Source organism: Rhea americana, unplaced genomic scaffold (genome assembly GCF_003343005.1).
Source record: "Rhea americana isolate MKP2758 unplaced genomic scaffold, rheAme1 scaffold_0, whole genome shotgun sequence".
Classification (NCBI taxonomy): domain Eukaryota; kingdom Metazoa; phylum Chordata; class Aves; order Rheiformes; family Rheidae; genus Rhea; species Rhea americana.
In genome coordinates this window covers 13770689-13794408 of record NW_028185037.1, presented here as the reverse complement: position 1 = coordinate 13794408, position 23720 = coordinate 13770689, and the positions used below count along the sequence as shown (strand labels likewise).

The following is a 23720-nucleotide window of genomic DNA, read 5'->3' as shown; positions in this document are numbered from 1 at the left end:
CAACAAGGAAAGTGTACTCAAAYGAGGAACTTATTGCATACCCTGGCCTGACTCCCCACTGCGGCAGATTGTGCTTTTTCAAAGCCTGGCTACGTTTTCACGGAAACGGTTAAAATTAGAGCAAGTCAGTGAGATTTTGCAGAGATGAACAAGCAGTCTTTCTTCATTCAGCTAGAATGAAGCCCAGCTATTGCTTTCCCTGTGCTTTTCTGTTATATTGGAATAAACCACTGTAAAATGGTAAGGCTGCGAACTAAAAGCTCAAAATTAAGAACTGCAAGGATTCAGACTGCACAAATAACTTCAGTTTGGGTATACTGTAGCTTTTGAAGATGGACTTTATATGGCTTTTATGACTTTTTACTCTGTGTTCTCATTAAGTCATTTCTTTAATTTCTTAAAGGGTAAAAGAAAATTCAGTCAGCTGACTCTACTAGTTTATCAGCAATGTTGAAACTTTTGATCCACCACAACAACATCTACTACGATGACAGCTTCCCAATGGATTTAACCTCCTGAATTCAGTTCCTGATTCCAAAAGGTATTTTATGTAATACTTTTAGGCTGTTACACACCTGCTCCCTAGCTTGTCTGTCTTCTACAGTACTCTCATTTTCTTCTTTCCAACTTGTGACCTATTTCCCAACTCCATTTCATTTTTCCAGTCAAGTTTCCGTCCCTCTATATTGCTGGTTTTGTTGCCATTCCCAGTACAATGCACCCAGTCCACTAACCCTCCCTACCGCTAACATAGGCAAGTCGCTGCTATGTTCTCCTTCAAGCTGTCTGGAYGCTAAGGTAGAGGTTAGACTACAGAGAGCTACTGAGAGCCAACCCAGTCGATGCTTGATTTAATAGCAGTGCTTTGCTGTAGCCAGGAATAAGTGTGGAATAAAAAGTCCTGCCCCACCCTTGTACCTCTGAGTCTAATAAAAAYGCAAGAGCTACGGATGGAGGAAGTAAGCTGACTGTGACTTAATCTTTGAGGAAATTGTGTTTCTAGTCTCTAACAGACCTTCCTGAGCATGTGAAAACTGCATGTTTATTAAAAAGTCCATGACTTTTAAGTCTGAGATGAAATCCAAAACTATGGAATCTTGTGTATTTGGTGTAAAAAACAAATGTTAAATTAATAACAAGTTCTGATGAAATAATACTTCCTCTAATCTTGCTCTAAGAAGTGTTTGAGCCGCTTTTCTTCTTTTTTTGATTTTTGAGGGCAAATTAAAACCATCCCAAATTTGAAACTTACCAGGGAGAATGTCAGATGTAATAATTGAACTTTTACATGTTTTCAAACAACAAAATACGACCTAGGTGGAAAGTGGCATGCTGCTTTCATGCTGTAAATTAAGAATTATTCCACTGCATTGTAGTAGAAACTACACAATCCTGTCTGATCATTCTTAGACTCTACATTACTTWAAAATTATCATTGTTTTTAATATTTTTAATTTCCAATTGTATTGGAATATAATTGMAAAAGAGAGTGGACACAGGAGAGAGATGAGTTTTTTCATTAAGGCTTGCTAAATACACAGTAGGAACAAAACAAGCAACTACATTTTATGAAGCTAAAGTTTCTCTCTGTTGTTCATGGCTACATAAAATCCTTTGATTCTGTTCTGCAGGCACCATGAATAGCTGTGACTTCCCCACACACTTCCTGAATATATCCTTACACATTGTTTTCATAAAAAGAGAAAAAAAAGAAAAAGATCCTTCATGTGTACAGTACTAATAGGAAGCCTGTGACTTGGGCAGACACTGAAGTATTACTTCCTGTAACCTTGCCAATCCAAATACATTTCCTAGAACAAGTGGAATAGAATTCCACTTACGCAGCAAAGCAAATAGCTTTTCCACACATTCTTGTTAGCTTACCGGACTTTCTTCTTTTGCTGCTTTCGAGCCTGGATAATTTTTAGAATGGCATCTTCTTCATAGATATGACCACAGACTTTGTTTCGAACTGGCTTCTTCATTTCCATCTGTAATCAATAAGGTTGGATTTAAATGAACTGATAATGCTGTGAACGCGCTTCATACAAGATTTTTACAGCAGGAAGATTGTCTGTCACTCATACATGCTGTTCCATCCAAATTGTGGGGTCAGATCCAGCATGGTAAACTGCACTGTAGGTTGTTTTAGGTTTTTTTCAGGCAACATTGCTTCTCTCTGATATTGACTGAAATTTATACTGCCTGATCTTTAACAAGGACTGCAGATTTCTAATAAGCAATCTAGTGAAAAATAAGAAATAATGATTTCCCAATCTATTATAGTAGCAGTGATAGCATACCTGTGTAATGGGACAAATAAAGTTCATCTGACTCTGAGTCACAGCTATATCTTCATCGATTTGTTCAATGCCCTCATTATCATTATTATCTGATTGAAGACAAACTATAATGGGAAACAAAACAATTTTCATTCAATATGTAATATACATAATCAATACTTAAATAAGCAAGTAAAATCCAGCATTTGCCAGACGTTATCTCATAGCGACAGTAAGATACCACAACATATTTCTGTACCACTCCCTGAAAAAGATATTGCAAAAAATGCTATAATATGCTGTCTGTTTGAACATGTGGATTTTTAAAAGGCAACCACTTTTTGGAGGGGGAGGGGAGCCAATATTAGCCAATACTAGAAYGGAGAGAAAGAAAAGAAAGCAAGCTGGCGAGCATACATGTAAAGCTCAAGCTCACAAAAAAAGGTAATTCACACACAAGTCCCCAAAATCTAACGAAGGATAAGGTGGAGCCTTTGCAGTTTTGGTAGCCCTGCCCTCAAGATCAGTTTGTGTTTGAATGTCATAAATGGATCACTATAAAACCTGTATAAATATACAGTATATATCTTAAAAGGAATTTGTATTATTTATCACAATGTATCATTAAGTCATGTCACTATATTTTAATAAGACTGTAATTAGTGAAATCAGCTTGAGAACAAAGGCCAAGAATGTGTTATTTGAGATACACAGCAGAAACATTATTGAAATAACCTTATGGAGGAAGGGCAGAACAAAATACTATAATCTCCCAGAATACACTTGATGGCTGTATGCCAGGGAATGAAAACCACTTGACCTGGAGAAGATACAAGTCCTTCCCTTTAACGGGATCAGAAGGAAAAGAACCTATGAGTACACCGTGAAGAAACTATTTAGCTATATATTGGAGCACTTAATGAGGATACCTACTGCTAAGTATAACCTTAATAAAGGTACACATGTTGTTTTATGTTTTGCWTTTTTCTGTGCTTGTGAATTTAGGCTTTTAGTTAAATCTCACCTGGTAATAACTTCAGGCTTAACACCTGCCATAACTTTCCATTCYTTTGGGGTAGTTCTGCAATGTTTTTGCAGTACCCTGTGCCCTGGAGCACATTCTTCAAGGTATCCCAAACTTAACAAAATATTTTTCTCTCTAGCTTCACAGGTCAGTTTGCAATGTAGCCACACAGGGATCAAAGAGGATGAAATCTTTCAGTAGCCTACATTAGCTTTTATAGCCAACGGAGTACTGAGAAGCACATTTGAACACTGAGAGTTTAGAACTACTGTACGTTTTCCCTTGTATGAAGTGTCAGCTCTGGCTACCTCTGCTGCAGCTGCTGTTGTATGCTGTCAGTCAGGCTTTGCATCTCCATACCCCTGTGATTTGGTCCTCTGCATTTGTTAACGATCAGCGTCCCTTAACTTATGGCCAGTCCYGCGTGTCTGTATAGTGTCATCACCTTCCAGCTCTCTCCTGGAGCAATCACAATCTTTCTCACACCCAGCCTAGACTCTCAGCACACTGCCACGTGAGCAAGCACATCTCTGGTTGAGGGACTCAGGTCATTCATATTCCAGCCATCATTCCTCCAGATCACCTGGGGGTATGCTGGTCTTTTTCACTTGCACCTTAACTTCTACCTTAATAAATTGCTCTTCTTTCCATTTTAACATAGAGAGTTTTTCAGGCATTCAGAACGATTCTGACCTAGGTACTCCTAGAGACACTTATTCAAGCAAGCATCAAGGGTATTTCTGTTTCTGCCAAACTCTTTGTTAAGAAGGCCTTACTCAACAGAATACAAGGGGGAAAGAAGAGCTCAAATGTCAAGTGTCAACAATAATTTTATGGTTTTTAAGTATAAGAATATTTKCATACCTTTATCAGGTGCTGACCATCCAAGAAAAGTAAACACTTGCAAATTAGAAGGAAAGTGGGCACAATTTAACAATAAATACTGAAACTGCAATGGCATACAGAACAGAAAGAGATCTGCATCTGTTACCAGGTTTCAGAAAGGAAAACCTGTCACATATTATTCTTGGATTGCTCACATAAAATGTTTACTCTATCATACAGTATTTTGACAATTCTTTTGTGAAGAAGTAGAGATTTTAATAAAGGTTTTGAAATAGAAAGCAATAGGTGAAATCCCACTTAGACAGCAAGGCTAAAGAATATCCCACATACTGGTAAGTGCAAGCTTCCATATGGGCTGCTTTATTTAAATACCATATTGATTTTTTTTTCAGTAGGTAATGCCAACAAAGAGTAAGAGACAGAGATTTTCCTTTAATTCATGTATCTGCAATTTTTGGCATMCTGTGGCTCTAATATCTTCTTTTGAAGCTATCTGGACACTTACACTTTTGTATGCTGTACTTTGTTCCAACTCATGAGCCTGGAATGTACTTTTAGTGCTCCACTGCATTTTGTCAGGCAATGAAGTCAGAACACAACAGTGCTTATGAKATCTAGGTTAGAAGATTGAATACAGAGGATCATTTTTTATATCAGTRATAATTAGATACCAAGGAAGCTGGGCAAAGTTTTAAAATGTGCAGTTTGTGCCTGTGATTTTACTTTTAAATCTAAGCACTCCAAAGTTAGGCATGTAAGTGGCCKATCTTGCAAGAGTGTCTACCTCAGTAAGGACCTTCTAATTTGACGAAGGACTCACCACTTCATTCATCACTTCTGGGTGTTTTTACTTAGGMAAAAATCTAAGAATTTAGGAGATTACGTTGAAGCATCCAAGTCTGAAAATGTTAGCTCAGACTGGGGTGTTGGTGGCTTGATTCCCCACTGAATGTCTCAGGTCTCTAAATTATGCATGATAAATTATGCATGATAAATCATAGTCTGGGGCTACTTCTCTCCTTTACTAGCTATAGAAGTGATTCAGATGCCTAATGTTTAGATGGGTGACATTAGGTGGCATTAGGTGACTTGAGACCCATTCCTTTTTGGTGGGATATATGAATTTGCATGAATTAAAATCTTGCTATTGCTCCACACTTGTTTTAAGTGCTTCACGTTGGACTTAATTTACAATAAATTTATATGCAGTCTACCAGAGTGGGGCCCTGGTTTCAAGGAGTTACTATAGCACAAATGAATAATTATTTAAAATAGTTCTCTTTCATAAGCAGCTAATATTTTTAACAATAAATATGCAAGACTGGGATGTTGTAAGTGATACCTCTAACATGCCAATAGCAAATTAGCATAAATCAGATAAACCACCTACAGATTTTGATGTTACTGCTTTATGTTCTAGAKTATAGAAGGAGAGAGGAAAATAACTTTTTCAATTACTGTAAATTTTGCAGAGATTGCACTGGAGGAATAGACACACATACTCCCTGAACTGATCAGTAGGACAGATGCTCTGAACTATAGAACTGTTCCTAGAGATTCCTATCAAAAGAGGTTTTTTTAAGGTCATTTACCAAATGAAATGTATACAAATTCAGAAGACCTAACTTGTAAGTCTGACTACTCTACATGAAGAAGAAATAAAAATGCCAAGTCATACCTGTTTCAGCTAAGTCATGTTATGTTTTTCTAAAACAGGTTTTCCTTGCAAATTAAGACTACATGAAGGAAACACTGAGTTACTGTTGCTGAAATTCTAATGTTATCTTAAGTAACAGAAATACATACATCTATTTTGATACTTTGAGTTATGACCTTTAAAGAGCCTTATGCTGATGACACAGAACTGTGAGGAGCGGTCGATAGACCAGAGCGCTGTGCTGCCATTCAGAGAGACCCAGACAGGCTGGACAGTTGGGCAGAGAGGAACCTCATGCAGTTCAAAAAAGACAAGTGCAGGGTCCTTCACCTARGGAGGAATAACTCCATGTACCAGAACACGCTAGGGGCTGACCTGCTGGAAGGCAGCTCTGTGGAGAAAGAGCCTTGGGAGCCRAGGTGGACAACAAAGAAGGCCCACGGTATCCTGGGGTGCATTAGGAAGAGTGTTGCCAGCAGGTCGAGGGAGGTGATCCTGCCCCTCTACTCAGCCCTGGGGAGGTCACATCTGGAGAACTGTGTCCAATTCTGTACTCTCCACTAAAAGAGAGAAATGGAGCTAGTGGAGAGAGTCCAACGTAGGGCTACAAAGATGATCAGCGCACTGAAGCATCTCTCTTACGAGGAAAGGCTGCAAGAGCTGAGAGAAGAGAAGATGGAGAGGGGATCTTAATGTCTGTAAGTATCTGAAGGGAGGGTGTCAAGAGGCTGGGGCCAGACTGCTCTCAGTGATGCCTAGTGACAGGACAAGAGGCAATGGGCAGAAATTGAAGCACAGGAAGTTCCTCCTGAAGGTGAGGGGGAATTTCTTCCCTTTGAGAGTGACCGAGCACTGGCACAGGTTGCCCAGAGAGGGTGYGGAGTCTCCTTCTCTGGAGATACTCAAAACTTGCCTGGACACAATCCTGTCAACATGCTCTAGGAGACCCTACTTGAGCAGGGGGTTGGAGTAGATGAATTTCAGATGTCCCTTCCAACCTCAACCATTCTGTGATTTTGTAAGCCYTAAGAGATTCTAGTTTTCCACTCAGCCTCACAATTGAAATCTGTTATGAGTACTAGTAACACATTTTTAATCTATCTCAGCAATATTGTGTACAGCTAATTAGTGCCCACTATTGCGCTAAAACTGCATTCTCACAGAGGTATCTATTTTTGTAACACATCATAACGAATTTTGCAACTGCCAACTGGTTTTGACTTATTCAATTTTAATTAAAAGCTGGTAGTACTTTATATCTCTATCACTTTCATCTCCTGATAAAAAAGTGAGTAATATACCCTAGCTAAGTTTTTACCAGGTCTGCTGAGAGACCGGGATGTTTTAAGCCAACTTTTAAAAATGAGAAATCTGTAGTGCAGAGATATTAACTGCTATATTCAGAGTTACATTAAACATTGATAGTATACATATTAAAATCAGAGGAAAGTTCCTCTCTATTGTCGTTTTCACTTCTAGGAAAGACACAATGCTGTCTGCTTACTGCTTCTATTGGCAAAAGCATCCTATATCYCACTCCCGTTTCTCTAAGGTGAAGTTGGCCCTTACTTGGGCTTGGGTATGTACCTGCTGCAATGCAAACTTAATTGATCTCTTTCCTTTTGTGCTGCAGTGTTCTGGCTTCTCACCTGCCATCAGCCAGATGCTAATCCCTGAAGTCAAAGAGTAATGTTAAACATGCAGGATTGAGTCTTTGTAAGACTGAGCCACTAGACAGACGAGATCTTGGCTCCCGAGAGGGTCTATTGTACTGCTGACTCTATAGAAATAACAGCGACTCATCCAGGCTGGGAAAAATCCGATCTCTAAGAGCTCCAAGAAAAACATAAATGTTACGAGGGCAAGTCAAACGCCAAGTGTTCCTGCCAGCTGGACAAAGAAAATGAAAAGCGGGGGAGCTGAGGGACATCACATCTWATGGTTATAGTCTGATTCGAACGGGGCAGCGACTGCAGCTGGGACACTACCCACTGCTGGTGCAGGGTAAGGAAGGGCCAAGGACAAGCTGAAAGGAGCGAATGAGCCCAAATAATATTTTACATGAAACCTGCTGCTGAGATCACCATGGCAAATGCCTAAGAGTGAGGGCAGTGTGCCTCTTAGTGCTCTGAATTTGGATTAGACTTAAGATCAGAAGAACCAGACCAGAACAACTGTCCAGTGTCCTATTTCCCAGAAGGATCCACAGTAAATATTATAGAAAGAGTAAAAGACCAGGAGAGGCATAGAGTAATACCCTCCTGGTAAACTCTCCCAGTCTACAGCAATTTGTGGCCAAGGACTTCCTGAGTCAGACGTATTATCTTTATATTTAATTACMCCTGGAGTTTTCCTCCACTGAATTTGTCTAAACTTGGTGAGGGGAATTTGGGCTTGGGCTTTTCAGCTTGATTAGAGACAGTTATCTTTGCTAGAAAGGTTAGCAACAGTTTAATTTTCCTTGAAACTTACCACAGAGGCTGCAGGTTATAGTTTAATTTGATTTTTAAGAGGGAAAATAAGGTGTGCAAGCTACAGCTGCAGTCAAACAGTTCAAAGGCTTCCTCCTTTTGCCAGAGGCAAGCGACAGTTTAATCTGCCAACCAAGCCGACCTAAGCTTTGCACTAAAGTACATCACAATTTGATTACTTGCTGGTGTTGCAATGCACACGTTGATCTAAAGAAGGTGGATTCTAACATGTTGCTCCAGATTGCAATTGCAAATTTTCTTGCTCCTGCCAAGGCCAAGCAATTTGCAGTTAATTTACTAACAAGTCCTTCACATATGCCCTGTTCTAAACATACTTGTGTGAGAAGTACACAGACAGGGATTTGGTCAATCTAAAATAAAATGAAAATACTGGRAATATAAGCCATTCTGATTTTCTGGGAGGTGTGACAGACCAAACTACAAATTAGATGATCAAAATAGCAAATTGTTAGTTCCTTACATAATAAGAGCAGGGAAGAAAAGAACAGTATCCTGCACTAAGGAACTGTCTAAAAATTCCTATAATACCATCAAATTCACAGTATTTGCATATTTTACAGTATTTTGTCCCACTAAGCTATAGGCCTTATAAAAAATACCATTCATACTAGAAAGACTGTTCGCAGTTAATCCTTTCACTATAGGGTAAAGCTGATTGATGTCAGTTTTCCAGAATGCCCTTATAATGAAGAGAGACTGTGATTTGATGTAAATGTAATAGGACATTTGATTACAGCAATGTAAGTGAAGGAGAAAGACACTTGAAGCTACATCCAAAATACTGCTTAATCCATTAATARATAAAATGTGATTACAAAACCCACCTAGAAAAGAACCCAAACACCTCCAGAGAGCTGTCCTGTGAAACCTTCAACTCGCACACTATTCAAAATGAGAAGCAAAATACGATCCTTGCCTTTAACTTCAGGAAAATTGTCTGTATTCAGTGGGCACTGAGTCCCTAGAAATGTGAACAGAAAGTGCATCTGTGACTGTAAACGATACAGTTTGAATAGTTTGGCAGGCAAACACAGAGACGCAGCTTTCTTGCTCACTTTGTCATAAGAAATCCACACTTCAAAGTCCATGGATGACATTTCAAACAGCAATCTTCACTAAAATCTGGACTAGAACTGAAGAAGCTCCTGGGGGAGATAGAGCTTACCTAAAAAGATGTTACAAAAGCTCATCAGTAAGCTCAGAGAAATCACTATTTCTGGAAAATCTAAGCAGGTCATATTCTTCTATCTTAAAAATAATCATCTAAAATGGCATGCAAACTTAATAAGCAAGTCAAATGCCAAAGGCTTGCTGAAATAAACCTAAATGATAAACAGATTACTTAAATGACCAGGAAACTCTAGATCTACATGAGTGTGCCAGGCATATGACAATACAGCAAACGTATTAGGGGTGCCACAGTAAAAGCAAAGAAAGACAAAGACTGGAATCTCTGAAGGAAAAGATATATATCTGACAGAAGCTACTAATTTGCCAGTATGTGAAAAAATCATTTTTACTATTTTGGTTTTCTCTTTTTCCTTGGAATAAAAAAGGCTATTTCATATGGTATAGTGCATGAAGACAATTTGCATGCTTAGGGAGTATCATTTCATATATCAGAGTTTAGAAGGAGAATATCACACAGATTTAAAAAATGAAGAAATTCATTAGACATATGAAAGAAAAAGTTGCAAAGGAGGCAATCAGAAAAAAAAAAAAAAAGACCTACCATTTCATTAGAAGATGAACCACTTTCCATTACTAACATTGTGGTCAAAATCTGGAATGTCACTGATGCAATGCTAACCATCAAATGACATGAACATGTAGGGCCTGCCTACACAGGGAAGCTGTTGCAAAATAAGCAAGGGTGTGAATCTAGAATATATTAGCTATTTGGCATTAATTCATTGTGTGGATGCTCTCATTCTGCACTAAGAGTGCATTTTGGCTGTTTCGCCTCACTCACTCCCACAGAGGACTCAGAGAGGCACTGTTAATGCTGGACARGAGCATGGAGAAGGAAGCTGTCAGTATCGACAGCAACTTGGAGCCACATTCATTTATGTACAAGTTCTTAGACAGTCCTTAGATGGTTTGTTCAGTAAATTTAATTCAAATTCTCTCTGAACAATCCATGCCAAATATTCTGCACATATTAGCTCAGAAGCATATACAATATCTAAGACATCGCTCAACAAAAGACAACTTAATGTATTCTTGGAGCCTATATTCTTGGAGGTCACTTTGCCCATCTTAGTACATCTTTTATGTATTCTCATAGTCACTCACTATCTAAAAATCTGAACTAGTGACAGATTTTCAGATGGAACAAGCTTTTGCTAAAAAACATTCATTTGACAGAAATGTTCCACTCTAACAGACAGACAGAAAACAAAGAGAGTAGTGATCAGGCAAGCTGACCAGGTAGCATGGTTTCCTAGCAATCTATCCAAAGGGCTGCTGTGGAACCAGCGAGCTGAAAAGCCTCTAGCCAGCCCAAACAGCTAACAGAAAACACCCTACAAGACTATCATTCTGATTATCACCTCCTTTCTATCTCTTCAAGTCCTCCTCACAAGACTTGTTCTCAAAGACTTTATTCTATGTTTTCCCCAAACAGCTCTGTTCAAAAGCATCTTAAAAAGTCACAAAGATAATACCATCAGACACAACGTCAGGAGACCAGGGAATATAGACACTTGTATATATTGCAATTTGGCAAGGGTTAGAGCATAAGTAAGAATATTTATGAGGTGTAGGGTGAGAAGGCATGAAGCTATAATCTCTAAACATTTAAGATGTTGATTTTGTGATTGACAAGAATTTCACCAACTCAGCAGCTGCTGGCTGAAACTGCAAAGAAAAAACAGGAAAGAGAGCAATCTCTCACCTTCAGAAATTGGTAGGTTTGTATTAAAGGGAGCCAGCTCCACTGTACCCTTCATCCAAAGAAAGTTGGAAGAGACTGATCTGTCTCTCTTTAATAGGAAAAGGCAGATGTGCTATATTGCTCTTGAATAAAGACATGAGTTCCCAAATAAAAAAAACCCAAATTGAAATGGTGGGGGCAAAATAGTCTCCTCTTCTAAAGCCCTCTTAGGCAAGATATTTTATTGCAGAATGAGTATTAATTAATCTTTAGAGCAACATTTTCAATTTTGTTATCACTGATATATTTCAGTCCTTCAGAATCCTTTCTTTAGCTATGAATTTACTCCATTAAGAAATATATAACAAGAAGTGGTTACAATTCAATGCGCAGTGAAGCACCATATATACATATTTAACTCCCTAGAATCACTTTATCAAGATTTACAGAGAGGGAATTCGTGATCATTTTCCAAGCTTTGTCTATAAAAGTGGCTGTCTTCTCTATCTGAAATATAAACATTAACATCCTAGTTTCATACCATACCGAATTCTGTAGTTTTGCACTGGCTGAAATGCCTCTGCTGAAATGACCTCCAAGCGCCTTGGAGCATTTTTCTTCCTAGCTCAGTATTATATCTGTCTACCTTTTCACCTACCTGCTACCATAGCCGATGATACAATATCATACATACATATCCAAACAGTAATAATTTGTGGATGTAATAATACCCAATTCCTTCATCTTTAGATCATAAAACACTATAAAAAGGCCAGTTTTACTACCATGACCATTYAACTGGTGGAAAACTGAGGCACAGGGCAGGAATATGTCCAGAGCCACCAGCGTATTTTGTGTGTTAGACTGCTGTGTTTCTCATTAGACTAAATTGCCTTCCCCCTGAGTAACAAAGACTATGAGCCATTTCCAAATATATTCTTAACAAATTCATCAGTTCTATGCTAAAAGCAAAAAGCACAAGTAGTAATTGCACAATATCTGGTTGTTTATTTTGAGAAAACTAATACTTGCACTGAAGAACACATGATCATTTTTTTGTTAAGTCATACTTATAAAATGGTGCTTCTTTGCTAAAAAAAAGAGAGAAGAAAAAAACCCCAACATTTAACATCATATCGAAACAAGTTAAGAAATAAACCTCATAGATTTTTTTTAAAGAGGAACTTAAGGACCTGCCATTGCTCAATCATAAAACTGCAAGGTTTTCATTTAGGTTAAGGCAGATACTGCGTGTGTGTGTTATAAGACATTTTGCATAAACTATGCTGTTCATACTGAACATACCTGAACTATAATAATCTTTCCAAAGCTGTTCCCTAAAAGAAATAAAAAATGCTGCTAATCCCAATTTATAGCCTTCAAAACAATGTCATGGAGACTTGTGCAGCTAAACATAACACTATCAACACTTAGGAACAGCTGAACAATTATTTTTCTCAACTTGTCTCAAATTGTTTCTCAAAGTAAGATTAGGCTTCTTGAATGGCAGGCAGTAGAAAAAAATCTGACACTAAAGCCCAGAACTATAAATACTTATGCACTATAACTGCAGCAATCTAATAGCTTTTGATAGTAATTAGTAGTTAACTTAAAATTTGATCAGCATTTATTTAAAATCTCTGTATAGATTTTCCTTTGCCAGAAGTACACCTGGAACAGTGCTTCTTCATCAATGCTACATGCACCAGAAAATCATTACTATTCTAGAGATGTCCTTTGCAGAGCAGCACATGCATTTCAGACCTAACCTTGACATTTTTTGCATGGTGCAGAAAATACACAATGTGGCAACGGCTCTGGTTTATGGCAAGTGCACTGGGAAGACTTGTGAGGGGCTTAACTAAGGCAAAGCACTAGGCAAAGTCTTACAGGCTCCCCCACGTCTACACTTCTCTCCAGATTGAGAAATAAGCTAGTGAAATGGGACAGAGAAAGGACTTGAACACGCTCAGCTCGGCACAGCACAGCAGCAGACACAAGAACAGCTAAGCAGGACAAGCAGAGCAAGGAAAGATAATGCTGAATTGATGGGAGAGCAGTTGCAGTGTCGCTTGTGCTTTATAATAAGAATAAAGGAGCAGATAGCTAAATCATACAGTATTCGGTGCATCCTCACTTGCAAGCAAAGCAGTTTGCATTMTGCTCACTTACTCAAACTCATATTTGTTATCAGGATGCAGAAACATTACAGCTGTCTTCTTAACGGACTATTAACTTTCCTTGTACTCTTTGGCTGGCACATCCGTTCTTACAGAAACACAAACAATCCCCGCATGTATGCTGAGAAGGAGCAAGCCTTTTGTATCTCAAAATAAACAGTTTAACATAAGTGAAACAACCAAAGAAGTGAACTAATTAAGGAAGGAAAATTAGAAAGAATGCAACAGGGCTACCTCTCCAAGCAATTACCATTTCAAAACAACAAAGACCCCCAGAAAGGCACAACCTGGTTTTGTCAATGCTCCTTTTACATCAGAAATCAAGTACGACTCTGCAACCCAGAATTTAGGTTAGGTCAGTGTTACTGAGACTCTAGTTTGTACAGGTAATTAAGATTCCTCCTTTCTGGAATGCTTTTCTACATATTTGACCACAGTTMGCAAAAATGTGTGGGAATTAGGTTCAAATGCCAGACGGACTGGAAGGAGTGGAAAACCTTTATCGGTAGAATCAGGATTTTCCTGACTCCAAGCTTTTTTTTGCAGGTATCATCACAGGTGGTTGAAGTTCTCAGCTTAGTGGGATCAAATATTAATTTGATATTGCCTATATGCCAATAGTAGAACATGGAACGCAGTTTAGGAATTCTCTCATTAAATTAAAAAGCTGGAAAGGCCTTAATGACCATAATGAGAGTATATTCTTAAAAAACAGAACAGAAAATGCTAGTCACAGACAAAAAGACACAGTTATGTTTTCCCTCATGACAAAATGTACTCAGCCTTAACTGAAAAGCTGCTACAACCATGGATTTTTTAAAGGTGTCCTGCTAGTTTGCTCATTCCAAAACCCAGCATGGTCCAGCATACCATTTCACATGAAGAAAAACGTATCATGTATCAGAAAGGCTCTTCAGAGGGCACATGCTTGAACAGTAAATAATTCCAGCAAAAGAATACAGCAGAATCTGGAAAACAGTAGTGAGTCGCATGCCAGCTTTGTAAACATAGGAAATGATCACTTTAAAACTTGCAGCTGCTTGAGGTACTGTCCACCCATATATGACAAACTTAACAGGGAGGAGTCACTGTGTTAGTGACACCCACAGGTATGTGGAAAGGGGAGTCATTTACCAGTAAGCAGAGTTCTTTGGGAAGTGACAGTATTTGCAATCATGCATTCCTGGGTTACTACATTTGGCCTCTGGCTTGTACAACACAGAGCCTGAAACCAGGAGCTCGATTATCACTGACAATGCTGATCTGGAATTTCAGGAATGGGTTGCAGTGGGTCCYGGGAAGCAAACAGCACTTACGAAGTGAAGCAGTGCTCTATCCCTTTGCCAAGAGAGAATGCTACGTTGCTCAGAGATGTTGCAAGAGCATGCAGGTAGTGTGGGAAAAGTGCAAAGAGAATTGGTTGAGTAGGAGCTAYAGATGGGACTGAATTAATACCAAGGAGGAAAAGGAAGGCGTAAGGAATTCCACACAGTCAATGCGTGGAAAGATTCTACAACAAATTATTAAACAATTAGATTACAAGCAGTTAAAGGTTCATAAGGTAGTAAGCGGCAGACACTGCCATTTCCTTCCGTGTCAAATCATGCCAAAGTGATACAACCTGCTTCCCTGATAAATTAACTGTGCCTAGTGGACAACAGAAATAGGCTAATACACATCCTGATTATAAATAAAGCTTTTGACACTTTCCAGGTGACATTCTCCCAATCGAAACAAACAAATTAGTGTAGATCTTTACCTAGGTATGAGAAACAACACAATAATTAAGCTTTCTTCTAGAATCATAGGATCAGTAAGGTTGGAAGGGACCTCTGGAGRTCAGCTAGTCCAACCTCCCTGCTCAGCAGTAGGGTCACCTACAGCATGGTAGACACGGTTGCATCCGGGCGGGGCCTTGAAGATCTCCACAGAAGGAGACTCCACAACCTCTCTGGGCAGCCTGTGCCAGGGCTCCGTCACTCTCCCAGGGAAGAAATTCCCCCTCACGGTCAGGCGGAACTTCCTGTGCTTCAATTTCTGCCCATTGCCTCTTGTCCTGTCACATGGGACAACTGAAAAGAGKTTGTCCCCATCCCCTTGACACCCTCCCTTCAGGTCCTTATACACATTGATCAGATCCCCCCTCAGTCTTCTCTTCCCCAGGCTGAAGAGGCCCAGCTCTCGCAGCCGTTCCTCATAAGACAGATGCTCCAGCCCTCTGATCATCCTCGTAGCCCTGTGCTGGACTCTCTCCAGTAGCWGCACGTCTCTCCTGTCCTGGGGAGCCCAGAACTGGACACAGGACTCGAGATGAGGCCTTCCCATGGCTGAGTAGAGGGGCAGGCTCACCTCCCTCCACCTGCTGGTAACATTAGAATCATAGAATTGGTAAGGTTGGAAGGGACCCCTGGAGATCGTCTAGTCCAACCCTCAAGTGGGACTCAAGTGGCCTATACGGAGATCAAACCTACAAGCTTGGCATTATTAGCACCACGCTCTAACCAACTGAGCTGTTTCTTTTCTTCTGAAAAAGGTCACTGGTGTTACAATCATAACAGTAATGCCTAAAAACTGTAACAGAGATCAAACAAGTTTGTACAATACGTTATACACATTCSTGGAAAGACAATTTCTTGTGTTACACAGCTACATCTAAACAGTCAGGACAGGCAAGGAAAGTATCTTACCACCACCGTCAGAGATGGGAATTCAAGACACCAAAAGATTAAGGGCCAGATTTTCAAATGAGCTCAGCACATTTGTTGCTGAACTCGCTTGAAATTCTGGCCATAATCAACATCATGGAAATCAGAAGATACTGAACTCCTTTGAAAATCAAACTTCAATATGAAAATTTGGCCTAGAGGTCTTTCGAAAATTTACATCAAGAGGCTTACCCAAAGTCACCCAGGAAGTCTGTAGCAGGGCTGGGAACCAAACTTACATCTTCTGATTCTCACTCTTGTGCATAACTAATGTTTTAATTAACCATGGGGAGATCTCAAACCAGAGAATGCTTTTAAAATGAAAGGAAAAGAGAAATCTTGCATATGCACTCAGTTTCCTCTGAACAAGCTTCTGTTTTCCTTTGAGAAAATAAATAGTTAGTTGTTTGCTTCTCATACATACAGGGATTCACTGGAGAACTGTTCATTTTTTTTCTATAATAATATTTTTCTTCTCCTTGTGCTATGCCTCTGACCCATATAATTATTTTTCCAGTGACAAATGAGGATAGAAAAAGGAAGCCTGCAGAGTGCAAAGGCTCCAAAGGATTAGTAGACAACCTCTGGGGCAAGGAGTGGAGTCTTATGCTATTGCTTATTATTATTACATTTTTCCCTAGGTAGGTAGAGTTGTTTGAAGTGGTTTCCTTGCTAATGCAGTGGCAGAGCAAACTATTTACTTTGCGTGTATATGTGGTTGCTTCAGCCCCTCTCTTGCTGTTCCTGTGGAACACCTAGGATGTACTGCTTTCAGCAGTCCACAAAGCTCTTTCTGGAACATCCAGATTCTCTGTATTTTCCCTGCCCTTAGCAGCCTCCATAGGCCTGCAGAGTCTCTAAGCATATTTTGTGAAAAGTCTTACTTGGACAACTACCACAGCCATCTCAAGGAATAGAATATAGAAAAATACAACTAATGCAAAAATAAATGACAGCTAGAGTAGGTGTCTGCAACAGCTTCTTTTAAATCAAAGCATTTTGCTAAAACTTAGAGTGCAGCATTATTTTCTCAAAGACAGACGGAATAATAGGTTAGTATTTCTATTTTTCTTTTTTCTTTATTTTTTTTTTCTTTTTTGGGGGGCTATCAAAGGCTTAGCCTACTTTCCTGTAAAAAAAAATATGCAGGTTGATGCAGCTGAAGAACTCTTCAAAAGGAGGAACAGGTCAGTTACTTAGCTCTCCAATCCTGATATGCAGCCTGTGATCACAGAGGACTTCTGAATTCACCTTGTCATACACTGAGAATCTCACTGAAAAGACCCAGTGAGAACTTTGCCCAGTTTTCCTCAGGCAGAAAGCTACACAGAACACAGAAATAGAAATTCTGGCTACTGCTGATAATTGAAGATTTCATAAAGGAGGACCTGCTGGGGTCATTATTCCCCTGATTTCTACTAAAAGTTGGAAAATGCCTTTCTGTCCTCTTTGCAGCTTTCAGTCTTTTTGTATCTCACCTCTCTCCTTAGTGCTATTTTCAGACCTGCTACCTACTTTGGGCTATGTTTCCTTTGGGCTAAGAAAACTATCTTACTTCTCTGTCAAATGAACATTCCACTTTTCTTCTTCATAATTTTTATGGCTTCAACTTTATCTGCCCAATTGCAAAGTTGCCATAAGTTTAAAAACAACTTTGTCTCAAAGAGACATGAAATACTTAACGGAAGACAAAATGTAATAGGTGTGAGAAGCAAACAGATGGTGGAGTCAGAGAGATGGTGTACAAGTAGTGTTTGTTTCTACAGATTAGCTGTGCACACAGTTTCTACTTACAGAGCTTTTTTTTCTCAGTAAAGATATTACCAGCTTTAGTTTAGCACTAGTTCAGGAATTACTAATGTTTCCACAACAGAAGTCATTAAAGGGGGGTTTGAGGGAAGGCAAGTTATTTTACAGCACTCCCTTTCTTCTGGAGAGTGCTTCTCCTGTGAGGGATGGCAAAGCAAAAGCATAAAGACACTTACGGGAAAACAGGCGGAAGCTGACAGTGAAGTTAGCTAGCACTGCCCAAGTAAAGGGGCAGGGGGGGCACTGCATAAAATCGCGTGGTGTATAGCACAGAGGCGTAGCAATATTTGGAAGGCCCTTAAGGGTAAAGCATTCTCAGAACCTATTCCTTCAAGAGTCCTATCTATCAAATTTGGGTTTTCATGTATCCTCTCTCTCGTTTCACTCCACACCCTCCCTTTTTGAACAGCTTTCTCATTGTCTTATCTCACTTATCTTGGACTGCAAGCGTTTTGGGGCAGGGAACACATCTTTCCTCATATAGCAAAGAGGCAGTGCTTTTATGCCAGTATACTCATAATTAGTAATAATTTCTCAGTATACAAAGCGAAACTGCTCAAACAAGCGTTAAAAAGCAGTTATCTAAAAGGATCTTTAACAGTGTATGAAAACATTACTGAAGATCTTGGGGTTCACCTTATAGTATATGCTTAAAACAAACCATGACCACTGTTACAGACTTAAGTTGCACCTATTCTGCAATGCTGATTGAACAGACATACATGGGATCATCCAACGTCTCTGCAGGCTGACGAATTTGAGTAATTAATTTTTCACTCATTACAGGTCTCCAGAAAACATTAATCAGATCTCCACAGGAACAGAGTTCGCTCTGGATACAGGACTACATCTTTGACTAATTGCGTGTTTTGATCAGCTGGATTTGCTAAACTGAGGCTGCATTTGAGATATCTATATTGGCTATATACGATATTGTATGCTGTGTATTAATGTATTATACATTATACATTCTGCTATCTGTATATCGATACAGCAATAGATCTTACACTGTGCATTGTTTTACCATCTATCTTTTCATTTTTGACAAGTGCGAATTTCTAAGGACCTAATGAAATGCTCTCTCCTCTTCCAATAAAGTCACAAAAGGAGTGTCCCTTTTTATTAACTAAGGAATTTTACGGTATAATATGATCCTGATCATGAAATAAGGTCCGCAAAGGCAGTACAGAGCAGTCTTGTCAACTGTTGTGTTGAACAGACATCTTGTGGTCCCAAAGCTCATTAAAGGTTGGAAATCCTCTTTAAATATGGTGCTGTCATGGCTAATGCCCTGAGAATATCCTGTCTAGTCTGCTGCTCATTACAATCATGAAAATTAGAATTCATGTAACACCTAGGCAAAGCACATCCATACTTAAAAAAGCAAATAATAGAATTGGCAAAACAGCCCTAAAATGTAGCAGAATTCTTAAATGGAGAACATAATCCTGCAGATAAATATGCCTACACTGAGCTAAAACCTTAAAAGGGGTCCTTGTACAGAAATCAGGCAGCACTAACATATCAAAACTGGTATAAGCCAGTAGTATTAGAACCACCCCCACCACACTCCACTCTTGCATGAATCCTACAGACTTGTCTGGCACAGGAAGCCACACATCTTTTCTAACATGCAGCATCATAAAGATGTGGCCATTGCGTGCTCGAGCATTTGAAGCGGGTTGAGTATTTTAATTGTAAAAGCTATTTTCTAAATGGAATCTTAGTTAGTAGTACAACAGCACAGATTTCTCTCCACAAGAAAATGAATTAATTATCTTGCGATAATGCACAGCTCTGACGTTATGTGCAAAATTTGTCAAGGCAGACCACTTAACCAAAAGCAGTAACTGATACTAAAATGTGATCTGAAATGGCAAAAACCTTCTTATCAGAGAACATCAGATTTAATCGGTTGAGCAAAACTTCTGACTATTACAGAAATAGATTTGTGAAAATGCAGAGTTATTCACATTCTAGAAATTAAGAAATCTTACAATCAAAACATTATTTTAAAATTGATTTAAATCCTGAAAATGAATATGTTCAAGCAAGTCTTATATTTCAGACATTTTATTATCCCTTTGAAACTTAAAAAAAGCAGCAAAGACAGACATGTTGATGGCTGAATGGGTGGGTGGGTGGGTCTTCCTGTGTAATGAATCATACTTTTCATTCAGTTTTATGGAAATCTTGCTTCAAGCATTACTGCAATTATCATTTATTGCAATCAGATGTATGATATACCAGTTTGCCATACAATACAATTTATAAGGCTCTGCTATTTTACTGAGGCAGAGAGTCTCCTCTGAAGACATACATTGCAATCTGGTTCCCTTCCTCAGAGTGCATGTTTAGGCTGGGAAAGTTGATGACAGAAATTTTAGTATTTAACAGTCAGAAGGGTTCTTTGCTATAATAGTCCAAATTGCTAACTGCAGATGTATAGAAATTATCAATATAGACTGAAATAACTATCTGGATCCAGTGCCCAAAGTTAGCACCGTCTGAGAAGCTGCTACTAAGCAGACATAAACTGTCTGAGAAGCTGTTACTAAGCAGACACCACTAATCAAATCATTGTCTGCCTTTCTGTCAGCCCTGACATTTTCTATAACCTTCCACTACTGCCTTGTTTGGGTACCTGCTATGTAAAATTGGAAGTGGGTCCTAGAGGCGAATTCCCCCCAAGGATTCAGGGGCCTGGTCCTGCACTGGCAGACAGTGCCCTGAATTAGGTGTTGGGGCTTCTTACACAGTGCTTCAGGAAAGTTAGTAACTAATAGGGGGATCTTCAACTACCACGCTCAAAACTGCTGAAGCTATCTATGACATTGGATGTACGGACAGCAGCATTTCATATCCCTCGTATTCAGGAGTTTGGTGCCTTGTTCTGAAATGTCTCCTATCACCAAAGATTAAGAGTTCTGAGACTTCTCTGGAGTTCAAAGCAAGTTCTTTCCAAACTATAGGAGACAATATTGTTTCTTTCAAAATATGGCAGAAAGAGAAAGCAACAGTTCCACTGTTTCCCTTTCATCCAATAATTAAGCAACTAGAAAAAACATCCAATTATTCTTGGGTAGCTTCTACTCTTATCTCGGCACAGCATGATTTGTACTAACAGCATCCATACTAAGGAAAGAGCAGGGGGCCGCTCTGACCTTTTCARCTGAAGCTGGACCACTGTGCAGCTGGAGTAACGGGTCAAAAACAGAGCAAGCAAAACAGAGTACGATTTTGCAGCTCAGAGAGCATGGCATTCAACTGTGAGGCAGAAAGCTTTGAGCTTCTGCCTCAGCTCCTTAGGTTATTTCTAGCATGTCCTCAAATGCTATCTAATGTAAAATGCTATCCTCATTATCTTGAGAGCAGTGCCAGTGCCAACATTTAGCTGCATGCCTCAACCATTAGWAAGCAAAAACATTACTTTTTTGCTTGGTCACCTCCTATCACCACCTTTCTTTTTGAAGAGAAAGGCAAGACAGTAGTCAATCTCAAACAAACAAGAGTCTCAGTTCAGGACCAGCTTTTGGTTTGCTCACTAAGGACATATAGATACTGCACAAGAACAGAATATGGCATAAAGGCACTAACTGCATCCCTGATCAAAGTGCCTGAATCTACAGAAGAGACCCTGCCTTAGGTCCGTTCAGTGGTCCAGATCACTTAGCTGTTCTAAATATTCTGCTGCTTAAGCTTGTTGTGTGTTGTAAATCCCATCCTAAAGGTCTGTTTTCATTCGTCGTAAAGAACACGCAGGCACCTAACTCTGCATTAGGCATTCCACTGCATGACTTGGTCTTCTGATGTTTTAAAGAAAGGTTTCTCTAAATCTACAAAAGTCACCTCAATCTCCCTTTGTTTTCAGTCTGATCTTTCCAGACCTAAATTGTTAGTGGACTTCATGGAGTCTATGGCACATCTCTCTTTTAGCACAGATTTGTGTTCTTATTTCAGATGCAGGTTTTTTGTGTTCATATGATGAGAAAAAGAGAGAAGGGAAAAATAATGACACCAAGAAAAAGCTTATCATTCCAAACTACACTTGCTTAGAAATTTGTTGTGGAAAATACCTAGCGGTTTAGCTATAATGAATATTTTCACTGTGTGACAGATTTGTTCAATTATATCTCTTTTTCCTTTTTATAACTACAAATATTGGAATATATATATTAAAAAGAATTTTTCCTCATTTTCAGAGTATTTGTGTTTTAAATATTAAAAATATGTGAACCATTTAATGTGACATTTTAATTGCCATTTCCTTTTAGGTCACTTCATTAGTATGCAAACAATGATAGATCTTTTGGAGGTAGCCTGAAGAAAATACAACTTGCACAGACCATATTTACAGAACACTGCTAATTTAATATTTCTGTATCACAATAGACAATTCTTATCTCTTTTTGTCACTGTACCTTCTTCACTGGGTGATCTCAACCACTCACATAGTTGCAACTACTGTCTTTATGACTACAGTTTATGTATTTGTTTTTCCATTTCTAACCTCTTTTCATTCAGGAGCATCTCAGCCACCTCTCTGTCATCTCACTTCAGATACCTCAACACTAAGATAGGTAGAAAGGGTGGAAATATGATTCTTAGGTAAGAATCTACACTTCAGACCTTTTTTCACAACCAACTACAAAACAAGGAATAAGAAAGTCAAAAATCTTCAAGCTCTCTAGAGCAAGAAAACACCAAACACATATTAGAGAAGCTGTATGACTGCTTCATCTTGAACATGGCCAACAGTGAAATCAAAGAGCCATTCTGGAGTCCAAGGTGACAAGCAGATAGGGATGCCTTTCCAGTGAAGGCTTCTTACTTTTAAGAAAATCACAAAAGTATTTATGTTCCTTAGAATTGGTAATCTAGTGGGCTAATATCAATTTCACATCACGGAAGAGACAGCACTTTTCCCCTCAAACTCCTATACTGCTTCCAGTACCTGCCTTAGTCAAGCCTACATCAGTGTTATCTTTGATATTCTACTTTTTCATGGTTATGGATTAACCTGAGCTGGGCTCCAAGCTCTGCTATCAGTATTTGAGCTACCCAGTATAATAGAAAGTACTTCTGGCCTTTCTGTGACTGCAGTATACACATACTCACTTTTCACAAAGCCAACATGCTATCTCTTTCAATTTTTATTTCAACTGATGACAAAACTAATGGGAAAAGGGAAATAAAGATGAGAAGTACTGCTCAAGAAGCAAATATAGAGGATGAATTCATCAGAGTGAAAAGAAAATGAAAAGTGTCTGTATAAGTAGAAAACCTATGGAAGTAAAACAACAATCTTGAAATTAGACTAACATTCAAATTTTTGATTTTTAAGCACCTGAACAAAAATGTTCTGATTCTTGAGATGCTCATTATATATAAAATCCTTTGACTTGGGACTCAGCATTTCTAAGAAATCAGGACATCTATTCATATGTCTAAACATTGGCTCACTTTATGTCAGTAAATGGTGTAACAGTGAATCGGCAACTCTTTTAAGAAACAGCATTGCTAGTTACCTCATGCACTGAATGAAGCCTTATGCTAAAACTAGCCATCTGATTAGAACATTGGTTATCTACATTCTCAGGAGCTTCTATCCATACATTATTTTTCTGTCTTCATACAAGGCTTTCCAAGAAAAGGAATTCTTTATACATATACAAATGCAATTACTTACACAGCAGAAACACGAAGCCTGCTACCAGAAATACCTTCTTTACTTTCCCCAAATCCACATTTTCTTAAGTACAACGCAAATCCTTTTGTGCTTATTTTTTTGGACAAGAAATAAACACAAAAAATATACAGTAGTAGTACTCTCTAAAGACATAATGAAAT

At 38.9% G+C, this 23720-nt stretch overlaps 1 protein-coding gene across 2 annotated transcripts in view; it reads right to left on the bottom strand.

Moving 5' to 3' along the window:
• NSMCE2 (NSE2 SUMO ligase component of SMC5/6 complex) overlaps positions 1–23720 on the bottom strand; it is a 129380-nt gene that overhangs the window by 1702 nt on the left and 103958 nt on the right. For both annotated transcript variants that reach the window (XM_085316733.1, XM_085316816.1), the window contains exons 4-5: positions 2304–2407; positions 1885–1991 (exon numbers count right to left, since the gene is read on the bottom strand). In XM_085316733.1, the coding sequence (XP_085172859.1) occupies positions 1885–1991; positions 2304–2407 (211 nt within the window). The remainder of the gene's footprint in view (positions 1–1884; positions 1992–2303; positions 2408–23720) is intronic.